Source organism: Euphorbia lathyris, chromosome 10, assembly GCF_963576675.1.
Source record: "Euphorbia lathyris chromosome 10, ddEupLath1.1, whole genome shotgun sequence".
In the NCBI taxonomy this organism is placed as follows: Eukaryota; Viridiplantae; Streptophyta; class Magnoliopsida; order Malpighiales; family Euphorbiaceae; genus Euphorbia; species Euphorbia lathyris.
This window is the reverse complement of record NC_088919.1, coordinates 19,973,094-19,985,068: the sequence shown is the minus strand read 5'-3', so window position 1 is coordinate 19,985,068 and position 11,975 is coordinate 19,973,094. Positions and strand designations below refer to the sequence as shown.

General features: G+C 36.9%; 1 protein-coding gene across 2 annotated transcripts in view; it reads left to right on the top strand.

Moving 5' to 3' along the window:
* Positions 1-239: 239 nt before the first annotated feature.
* LOC136208639 (ATP-dependent DNA helicase homolog RECG, chloroplastic) overlaps positions 240-11,975 on the top strand; it is a 30,189-nt gene continuing 18,453 nt past the window's right edge. Inside the window, exons 1-7 of one of the 2 annotated variants that reach the window (XM_065999721.1) lie at positions 240-401; positions 534-623; positions 1,075-1,152; positions 1,252-1,378; positions 1,536-1,979; positions 2,078-2,190; positions 4,778-4,973. In XM_065999721.1, the coding sequence (XP_065855793.1) occupies positions 1,148-1,152; positions 1,252-1,378; positions 1,536-1,979; positions 2,078-2,190; positions 4,778-4,973 (885 nt within the window). In that variant the 5' untranslated portion in view covers positions 240-401; positions 534-623; positions 1,075-1,147. Of the gene's footprint in view, positions 402-533; positions 624-1,069; positions 1,153-1,251; positions 1,379-1,535; positions 1,980-2,077; positions 2,191-4,777; positions 4,974-11,975 lie in introns of both variants that reach the window. The other variant, XM_065999720.1, reaches the window with a different exon arrangement.

Here is an 11,975-nt window from a genome sequence, read left to right as displayed (position 1 = left end):
CGTGATTACCTCATGCCCGCGTGCCGGGAGAGAAAAAAATCCTCCATTTTCCACCCCAAAAGCTAGGTATTTTCGTCCTTTCACGGGACTAGGGGTGGAAAATGGAGGCTATATTTAACAACACCCGTATTAAATCATGGCTTTGATACACGTAAACAAAGGTCTAGCCCGTCCAAAAAGGCAAGGGTAAGAATTGCACTCACAATGTTTAAGTATAGATTCGCCATTTAACCACAGTGGGATGTCTAACAAACTAGTAAGTGCTACTGTTGGTAAGTGGGCTTTTTTCTGTTGCCTCCGCTTGTCGAATCTGCAGGTGAGCTCTCTCCTTACTTGCGCTCTACTTCGTTTCAAGAGTAATCAAAATTTGGAGTTCTCAACCAAGTTTAAGGTCTTTTAAGGTATTATCCCAGTTTCTTTATTACCCTTTCAATTGAATTTATTAATTTCAATGGAATCGTCACAAGCTCAAAGCTGCTGTATAAATTATCCACCGCCGCAGAATTCAAATTTTCATTTTTGTTTTTCTGCAGGTCTTTTGGACATATGCTGGTCAGGAATGTCCTACTCATTCCGTGAGCTTCTTTCAGTTTTACATGGCGCTTACACTGTCATCTGTGCAGGTACCTCGCATTTTTTTTAAAATGTACGTTGGTGTTGTTTCATGTTTCTCACTGCCTAATATTCCTCTACTTTTGTTTACTTCTCCAATCAGATCATTTTCTTCTTCCTTGTTCTAGTTTGTGCTATTGACGACACCTTTATGTTGGGAGGAATTGTCCATAACTTCTTTTATTATTATTATTATTATGATTAAATTTTTACCTTTGAGACTGACAATTCGAAAGCCCATCTTCTCGTGAAATATGTGGAAAACATTTTCTTAATTTGGTTTTCACTAGTTTGGTGTTGTTATTGGAATTTAGGTTGAAAATATGAAAGATGTCTTGGCATAGCAACTATCCCCTTATTTTGGTTTTCTCTTGTTAAAAGTTATATGTATTTTGTTTGGGTTCTTCATTTTTCAACACCTTAGCTGACAATGATGTTTACTGAAATGATTTTTCAGTGCAGTTGTGGGAAACAATTGAGAATCCTGACTGTCTTGAGATCCGGTAGTGGACATCGAAATCCTTTGTACAGAAGAATGAGGTACATTTGGTCTTCTCCACTTTTCTTTCTTAAAAAGGATAGGAAGTGAGATTTTTTTTCCCTTTGTATTACAGTTTAAGTTATGTTGGTTTATTGCAGGTTCACTAATTTTTTCTTAAACATATCAAGACTCTGTTCCAGATCCAAGCATAAGTTTGCAGATAACTTGCTGAATGAATTAGTGGATGTGCAAAGCATCTCTGATAGGTCACGGTTGCTTAATAAGGTAAATCTACTTAATGTGTGGATGACTTGATGAATGCGTTACTATTTTCGTTCCAAGTTGCTCTTAGAGTTTGATGTTTGCTTTACATGAACGCTTCAAAATCTTCTTTTTCTCATTACTCTTGATGTTCCTTAAGTTGCAATGTGCTTTCTTTTAGGTATCAGTGATAATGGGCAATAGCGGTGTTCATGATTTTATTCTGAATGGAAAAGCTGAAAAGCAATCCGATTGGGATCTTAAAGATGCTGCTGATCATTTTGATGCCTCCCTGGCTCGTAAAAGATTTCCTTCTATTACTTTGGGTACTTCTCCCCATGTGGAGTTATATGATGAGACTTTACAAGCGTCTGAAATAAAGAGCCTTTTAGCACCTGAAGGTCACAAAGGATTTCCCTCAGATGCTCCACCTTTCTATGTTGAACACATGGCTTTGGAGCTACAGGAAAACTTAGATCATAATAAAGTGACTGAGAATGAATCTCATACCAATATTAAACCTGAACCACCTATAGTTGATTCATTTCTTGATTCGCCTATCAGTTGTATACTAGGATTAAGTAAGAGACTCTGCAATCAATTGGAGAACTGTGGGTTTCACACGGTAGGCTTGACGAATATTATTTGAACAGTAAATGCTTTTCTAATTTTTATCCTTGAAGAATGCTATTGCTATGGGTTTATTCTTGTTTCATAGTGCAGTTACGAAAATTGCTACACCATTTCCCTCGAACATATGCGGATTTGCAGAATGCACAAGTTGGAGTTGATGATGGACAATACTTAATATCTGTTGGGAGAGTTTTATCTTCCAGGTCTGTAAATATTACTTCCTGAAAATTTTAATCACCATCTTTTTTAGTTGAATAAGAGCTTATGCTATTTTTTGAAAGCTTTGATGATACTTTATTTATCTTTCCTTTGATTAGAGAGAGCTTTTGATATATCTTTTCCATTTTGTCCATCTCCAAGTTATAATCTTGGCGTTGTTCTCACATGTTCATAAATCTCACCATCCTATGGGGTTCTAACTTGATTCTACCTAATAAAAACCCAAAGCTTTATTTCTTGGTGTTTGATTAAGAACATTACCTTGATATGGCCAATAGAGTTGAAAGAATGAGCCCAAGCTGATACAAGAAACTTTGTGGATAGCAACTAAACTAAATGTAAAGAACAAGATACGTAGAGATATATGTGGTTCGACCTACATCCATTATTAAGAGGCATTGAATGTTTATTGATTGAGGTTTTCAATACAAATCCAATATGACTCGAAGACAGCATGTGACATTTACTAAAGTCATACTAACCCCTTAGCCGTGAGCTGTAATTGCTCCCAAATTTGCTGCTGTGATTAATCCCTTAATTTCTTCTATTACAGCTTAGCATGTTCACACATATAGTCTACAGATACCCATGTAAACATTACGAAACTGATTCACAATTTACAGCTAATAACATTACTAATTCACACAATTGGAAAAAATTGAAGAATGTTTATGAAGGGAAGTTGTTGATAACCAAGATTTTCATCAACTATGACAGTTGTATGTGCTAAAGATGAGAGATGGGGAATCTGTTCAAGCCCACAGCAACGAGTTTAATTCAGTAAACTCATTGACTCTTGATGTAAAATTGTAACAGCAAACTGAAACTGGTAACTCTGCAGCAGAAACAAATACTAAAGAAAAGACTAAGAAACATAGAGATATGTGTGATTCAGCCACAACTTTTGCCTACATCCGCGACTGAGCCATTTCTAATGTTTATTTATTGAGGATTGCAGTACCAAGAGAACTGAGCTCAAAGATACAATCTCAATGACTCTAAGACCTGTAACATTTATACTTCAGTCATATTTACCTTTTATAAACACATTTTTGTAACTACCCCACAGAAAATATCTCCTACAATTATGTAAATTATGGTGATCATGCTATTATGGTCTTTAGAGATGGGGGCTTCACACATGACACATAAGAATTAACTTAGCAGAGAAACCTGTATTTTTGTATCATGAATACTTGATCTGATATAAATTATCAGTAGCACTGTTATTTGACACAAAAGTATTCTTTTAGAGGCAAAGATAATTGATCAAGTTGTTTGGTTAAGCATATGATGATTAATTTAACCTTTTTACTACCTGAGGGGAGTGTACATACTGTAAATTGTTTGGTTAAGTATATGGTAAAAAGTTTCTAGGGTCACTAAATTAGGGGGGCTTTGTGCACAATGGTCACCAAAGTAGTTTTTGACCCAATAAAATCACTAAAGTAGCAAATTTGTGTCAATAAAGTCACTATGGCCAGACCGACAATTTGGACCACTGGAAAGCTGATGTGGCTTCCATGTCAACAAAACCTCATGTATGGCATGTGGCAGCCACATGGTGACACGTGGCAATTAAAAAAATATTTTGTGAATATCCTAACCCGTATTTCAAATTGAGCCAATTCATTTTTTTATTTTTATTTTTTGATTTCCACATGGAAACATGTGTCAAACATATCGTGAGGTGTTGTTGACGTGGTAGCCACGGCAACTTTTTGGTGGTCCAGATCGTTGGATCCGGACATAGTGACTTTATTGACACCAGTTTGCTACTGGTGACTTTGTTGGGTCAAAAAATACTTTAGTTCCGGTGCACAAAACTCCTAATTTAGTGACCATAAATTTTTTTTACCCGTAAGTTTATAATGATGATTAATGTGACCTTTTTACTAGCTGCAGGGTGAGAGTATACATACTGCAAAGGTTGCTCGCAATTGGACCTGCAACCCGTATTCATCTTTTGAATTTTAGTAAAATTTAAGTCATAGTTGTTTAAAATTGCTGAATAAGAAAATAAATTAAGATATTGAAGTGGAGGGGGCTTCTGTGTGCATGTGTAACTTATCCATTATCTTGTGTAGGAATTTAGTACTGTAAATGTCTAGTTGTGGATTGTGAAACCCAATGCACAATTCCTAGCTTCACCCCATCCTTTTTTTTCCTTTGACTGATTGCATGCCCAGCTTGTCCACCATGTCATGTGGGAATTTAGTGTTGTTAACGTATAATTGTGGATATGTGAAAGTGAATGCACAGTTCCTAGCTTCACACTAACCTTTTTATTCCTTTGACTGATTTTCTTATTTCTAGTTCTTTGGAATTAAAATTTTAAAACTATTTCTCAAGTGCTTTACTGATCTTGATATGTGAATTAGAGAATCTTTAGGCCAGTTTTTACTAGTTACTTTTTTTTTTTTCTTCTTTTGACAGTAAGTAGCATTCTTATTAGGCATGATGTACGTAATCATCTTACTCTATTGTCCCTGTATGGGGTATATACTTTTGTGGTTGTTGTAACCTTTTATATTATGAGTATAGGGGTTCTTGATTCCATTTCTGTTGCAGGGCAGTTAAAGCTAGTTATTCCCTTTCAGTTTTTGAGGTAGTTGTGGGTTGTGAGGTTGTACATCATAAATCAAAGCATACAATTTATTTGCATCTCAAGAAGTTCTTTCGTGGCTCTCGTTTCACATATCAACCTTTTCTCATGAGTCTTCAAAGTAAGCATAATTGCGGAGATATCGTTTGTGTTAGCGGTAAGGTGAGTTAATTTTTCCATGGTTGGATGATTTATTTGCTTTCCAAAGTGTTTTAATTTAAACATGAATTGTTCAGAAGATAGTTTGCTGCCCTAGGTCAGTATTTTCATAATAAGTTATCATTAGGCAAGCTTTTCGTCTTCTCTCCTTTTTGTTTTTTTCCATTCTTTGTTATCTGCCAAGTACACTTGTTTTGTTGGATACCAATAAACCTCAAGAAAGTGTTGTATTGTTATCTTTACAAATGAATTGGTGAAACAAGTACTTCACCGGTGAAGCTATCCTGACACCGGCAAGTAAAATCTGGAACCTTAGTTCCCCTTGAGCATAAGGCTGCAATAAGCCGAGAAAAGACATTTGTCCTGTAATAAATGCGAAGAAACTTTATGTATTAATACTTGGGTACTATTGATAATTTTATTGTCATGGGGTGGTCACTTTTTGATGCAGAATAAAAGAGACCTAATTATGTGGTCTAGTCAATCTTCACAATTGCTGACAAGGTGACACTAGACGTGTTCATTTCCGAAATGTGAGACTAAGAATATTGGATTAAAAGCCTCTTTATTCAAGGGAAAGTATGGCCAAGTTCAAATTCCTTCTGTTTTAGAAGTCATTGTATTTATATCATTTGAGATTTGCCTTTGTGGTGGATGGGCTATGATAAATAGGGACCTAGGGTTACAAATTAGAAAATTAATGCTCCAGGTTGAATATGAATTACATTGAATGAAGTGAAATATTTATTATCTAGAATCAGAAGCCAGGTTGCATATTTGCCTAATAAAGGATGAGTTTTTGGCTGATTATTTTAGGGAAAAAAGGGTTTTGCGCAGTTGATAAAAAATGTAAAAGAACTATCAGAGCACTACAAACAAACAAGTCTCCCATAGAAGTCAACTCGTTCTCAATTTTTTTTTCCTAGAAGCCTATGATTTCGTATAATTTTTGTTTCTGAGAAGCCTAATAGATAGATTACAAAATATTGAAGTGGTTCCAGACAAAAAGACTTTTCTTCTAACATAGGTCGCTTTTTCTGAAATGCCCCTTGGTGTAGAGTTAATGTTTTTAGTCATAGATTTCTAATTTGGATGTCTGTTTTTCTAATCATCCAATTAAGGTGAATGGATCACTTAATTGATGGTCTGGAATTTGACAAAGTGGCAGCACACGTAATTTATATTTTGTTCCATACTTTGCAAGTTGTAAGATTGCAAAATCTATGAATTAAATTGTAGAAGAGTAAGGAGATAGAATCATACAACTCCCTAATGTTCCTTTCCTTCATTTTTATTTATTCTAATAAAACAAAAAACCATGTGAATTTGATGCTTATATATGTTGTTATATGCATTTTGTTTTGTCAAGGAACCAATCGAAAAGTTTAAACTGATAGATAAGACCCAGGAACGATTTTTGTAGACACCTTGCACTGCAAATGTGCCTTGTGCTTGAAGCATGTGTAATACAGGCCCATCCTACTATATGTTGAAATTCCACTAAGAAACGGGGTTGCTAGGATTTGAATCCTCGACCACTTGGTATAAGAGGCTTTGATACAATGTCAAGGAGCCTATTGACCTAAAAGTTTTAGTTGAAAGTAAGGCCCATGAATAGCTTTTATATATTATCTTTGACATGTTTTTGATAAATTTTATCTATATTCCAATTTTTGTCATGTGGGAATTTTTTTTCCTGGTTGAATTCATTTATTGCAAGAAGTTGTTAAGCTAAAACATATTGTAACCTGCCTTTATTGTCTGTCTCTATAAACAATACCTTAAGGCAATATCATTTAACCTTTTGTCTAAAGTATACATTTTCACTAATTATCTAATTCTGCCACATTTTATTCCACTGTATCCATTTTTCTTTGTGTCTATTTGTCAGATCTAGAATCCTGACAAGAGAATAATAAAAAATAGAAGAGAAGAGAAGAGTGAGGTAAGAGAGGAAAGGGAAGATAGAAGAAGAGTGATTTCATTAATCTTTTGCATTCTTAGCTAGTACAGGATGATTCTCTTAAATAGAGAATAGGACAAAAGAAAGAGTTACACAGCTGTACTAGAAGGACAAATGGCTAACAAACTAATTAACCTTTACCAAGGGTATACAACTGACAGAACTATTTAGGGAAGGAATAACAGTAAATAACAATAATAGAAAGAATGCAAAATAACAGAATAGTTGATAGGAATGGTAAAATAGCTACTTTAGTCCTTCCTTTGCACATATGTGACAAGACCCCTCCTTTAGCAGATTCTTGTCCCCAACAACGCATGAACTCAGGAAATTGAGCTTGGAGCATTGCTTCAGACTCCTAGGTGCATCAATACTTTCCAACCCATTGCAGCTATAACTGTGTTATAGAGACTCATCTATGTAAGCATGTCTGGAGTTGATAATCTTGGCAGGTTCAGGGAAGAATTCGCCATCCTTGATAGGTGGGAGTGTAGTGATAGGAGGATTTGAAGGATTCACCTTTTTCTCAAGTAGGGAAATATGAACACATTATGAATTCTGCAAATTGGGGGCAATTGCAGTTTATAGGCAACCTTACGAACTCGTTCAATGATTTGAAATGGTCCATAGTACTTCGCAGAGAGCTTCATAAAGCTAAGAAAAGCTAGTGAAGTCTGCATGTAAGGCTGCAACTTCAAGAATACCCAATCTCCTGTTTGAAATTCCCTATTAGTGCATTTTTGGTCTTTGATTTGCTTCATTCGATTCTGTGCTGCAGAGAGGCACTTGTGCAGATAAGAATTCAACTTCGGCCGCTCTTGAAGGAAGGAATCAACAACAATTACATTTGTTGAATGGTGAGGTAGGATAGGTAATTTAGGAGTGGTGCCATACAAGGCTTGGAATGAGCTCATCTTTATGGTATTGTGGTATGGGGAATTATACCAATGCTCTGTGAGGCTTAGCCAGGAACTCCACTTGTTAGGGTGTAGGAAACACATGCTATGTAGGTAGTTTTCTAAGCATTGATTCAGCCGCTCTGACTGACCATCAGATTGAGGGTGAGAAGTGTTGGTCCCTTATAACGTTACAAGTATAGTTCCAAGGGGGGGTTAGGAACTATTTAAACTTTTTAATAATTTAGGGCAGACTTCTTTTCTCAAGAGAAAAGGTTTTAACAGCGGCGCTGAGTAATCAGTAAGATACTGGCTTAGTCAACTGGTGACTAGGTCAGTTTCTTGACTTGAGTCAGGAGATAGCACTTAAAGTCTATTCCTGAGCTCAGATGTTCGATGCGCACAACTCAGCTTGATCTCTTTACTTGGTCAGTTTTTTGTTATTTAAGCAAGCAATATATATAAGGAGTTTAAGGTAAGAAATACGTCTTGAGGCATCGGTCATTTCGAATTTCGAAATAACCGTTGGAGGGAAACGACTTCCTGTCGTTGTCATCCTGACTTGCTCAGAGCTCTCGGCCAATCAGAATCAGATTTGTGTATCTTCTGTCCTCGGTCAGCTTTTGGTCAGCTCGGCAGAATGTTTCTCCTTTTATGGTAAAGTCAACTGGACAGCATACTGTGTCGTCTGAACTTTACCCAAAGTAGAAATAGTTTGTCTGGAAGTTTTCCTTAGCCAGCTGCTGTCTTGTACGCTTTGTCGAACCAACTCAGCAGCTTCGTTCCGAAGTTGTTCCCTGAAGGTCTTCTAGATCCTTCTCTTGCTGAGTTGCGTTTTGGTACACAGTGACATCGTTTTGATAAACGCGGGCCGAGTTGTATTGAACTGTTTGACTTGGGCTTTGACTGTTGTATTAGGCTTGGGCCTTTTAATCCTTATGTCTTGTAAACAATTTAACTCAACATTGAACAAACACATTAGTAGAATAAATCAAAGCATTTAAACTTAGTGTGTTTAGAATATGTTTTTAATTATACTTAAACAATTTTGTCAAATCAAAATTATGTGGAAAGGTGTTTCAACAAGAAGCACTTGTGAAGTGCAGTTGTGTCCCTAATAGCTTCAATAACTCCTTCCAGAATATTTCAGTGTTTATTTGATCCCTATCTGAGACAATTGTTCTTGGCATGCCATGTAAAAGAAAAATGTTGTCCATGAACACCTTGTCCACTGTTGTAGCGTTAAAGGGATGTGACAAGGCAATGAAATGCCCTCCCTTGGAAAATCTGTCCACCACCACTATAATTTGGTGTCAAAACCACTAGAGTTAGACAAATTTTCTAAGAAATGCATGGCAATATCTTGCCAAGCTCCTTCAGGAATTGGGAGTGGTTGAAGCAGCCGAGGATAAGCTTTGCACCTCTGACAAGTATCACATGAGTTCACCCAAGTAGCAACTGATTGTGTCATTTGAGGCCCGTGAAATGAAGCTGCAGTCTTGTCAATTTTCCCTTAATTCCAGGATGTTCTCCAATTGGAGAATTGTATCAGGCTTCAATAATTTGACTACATAGGGTAGTGTGACTACCAATATAAAGTCTTCCCTTGTACCTCAATAAGCTATTAGAATAGGAATATGGCAAATGGGAAGATGGTTGAATGATAAGTTGTTCAATGGGATTCTGAGCTGTATTGTCACCCACATAGGATTGCTGTATGTCCTGCATCCAAGTTGGAATTGTCATAGAAAGTGCTAAGAGTTGACAAGAAGGATTAGGTACCTTGCCCCGTTGCCTTGACAAGGCATTAGCAACCTTGTTTTGTTTTCCACCCCTTTTTTGTATTAAATGGTGTAGTCTACACCAAGAAGCTTTAATACTCCCTTGTGTTGCAAATATGTGTGCAACTTTTGACCAGTTTTGATTATAAATGTAGAATTCTCCAAGTAGTGTCGCCAGGTAGTACAGGCTTGTAAGATGGCTAGGAATTCTCTCTCATAGGCTGGGAGTCTTTGATTCCTTGTACTCAAAACTTTGGACAAGTAATAGATTGGTCTCCCTTGCTGCATAAGTACTGCACCAATTCCCACCCCATTGACATCACATTCCAAAACAAAAGGTTGCTGAAAATCAGGAAGTGCCAAAACAAGTGCTGTTGACGTGATTTCCTTAAGCTGAACCAAAGTGCTGCCAGTAGAATTGATCCTTCTTGAGAAGGTAAGTTAAAGGTCTGCTCAACTATGCATAACCCTTGATAAATCTTCTGTAATACTCAGTCAAGCCTAGGAATCGTTTGAGCTCTTTGATAGATGTTGGCATGGGCCAATTGGTCATAGCAGAAACTTTTGTAGGGTGTGTAGACACACCATCTGCAGATATGATGTGATGTGACCTATATATGCTATGTGTTGAACTCCAAAGTCACATTTAGATGCTGTAATTAAGGAATGGTATGCTGTAGACTGCTGAAGAGCTGCTACAGCACACTTAGATTGACTTTAGGATAGAGTTCTCTCCTTGACTCTAGGATAGAGTTGACTCATTGACTTTAGGGGTAATTGCAGTATACTGATTGTGTATATATATATGTGTTCATGTAACATGAAGTTGTAGAAATACCAAATACAGAATTACAGATGCGTTAGCAAACAACTGATGTTGTGCAAGCAATTGAAACACAAGTTGCAAGTGCTGATAGTGATCATCTTGTGAGGACTATATATTAGAATATCATCAAAATACCCTAGGAAAAATTTTCTTAGATAAGGAGCTAAAATAGTGTTCATTAAGGACTGAAATGTGGCTGGTGCATTGGTTAAGCCAAAGGGCATAACTAGGAAGTCATATTTACCGGAATGAGTTCGAAAGGCAGTTTTGAGTACATCAACATGGTTCATACTAAGTTGGTGATAACCAGCTCTAAGTTTATCTTGGAGAACACCTTTGCTCCATACAATTCATCAATCAACTCTTGGATGATAGGGATAGAGAATTTATCTTTAATTGTGGCCTTATTTAACTCTCTCTAGTCAACATAGAATCTCCAGGAACCTTTTTTTTTAACAAGCAAAACAGGTGAGGCATAAGGACTTTGACTAGGTTGGATAACCCCATTTTCTAGCATTTTTGAAACTAGTCTTTCTATTTCATTTTTTTTGGTAATGAGAGTACCTATAGGGCCTAGCGGTATGGAATGGTCATGTGTCCTATGTGGGGATAATTTGGTAGGAGGCTGAAATAGTGCTTGGTCTTGAGTACTTAAGGGTTGAAATCTAGGAGGTACCTGAAGTAAATTGTCTTCTTTGTTGACTTCTGGCTTGATTGGAGTCAGAAGTCTACATGAGGAAAAGCCTTGATGTCACTCCTTTCCATTGCTGGGAGACCATATGATTAATGGGTTTCAAAGTCATAGCCTTCAATTTGATCTCCTCATTGATTGCTTTCAATGCTACTTTCTTCTTATCCTTGTGAATAAGCAATATGTGGAGTTCAAAATCAAATGTAACTGGTGGGTGTTGCTTCATCCAGTCAGAGCCCAATATTATGTCATAATCCTTCAACTCTAAGGTCCTCGGTGGAAAGGAAAACTTCGTTCCCTGCATGGTCCATGAGCAATCGTCACACCTGGTATTAACCAAGAGCTGTCTTCAGCAACAGTTATTGCTACTGTGAATCTGCACCAAAGGTAGCTTCTTTGCAACAACAAGTTTTTGATCCAAGAAGCTGTGTGTGCTTCCACTATCGGTAAGGATCATGATAAGCTTCTTGTTTATAACCCCCTTCAACCTGAAAGTGTTATATGTCAATTCTCCATCCAAGGCATGAATGGAGAGTGTAACCTGTTCAAGAGGTTCCTCCATAACTTCTTTAAAGGTGTGTTTCTTGATATTTGGCCTGTTTAATGGCTGTATAAATGTCACCATTTCAGTAGTCTCGGTCTCCTAGAACCTTTTGCCTATCTCCTCCACAAAAATCTCCCAGTTAACTACATCTTGGCTCTTGATCCACCAAATCCAGCTTCCTCTATGCACCTATTTCAAACAGCTGAAAACACTTCTCGCACTTGCTCATCCAAGCTTCCACTTCAGTTCCATGAAAATAAGGATGAGCGTATTTGGGTAACATCTTATTGAAATAAAGAGCTCT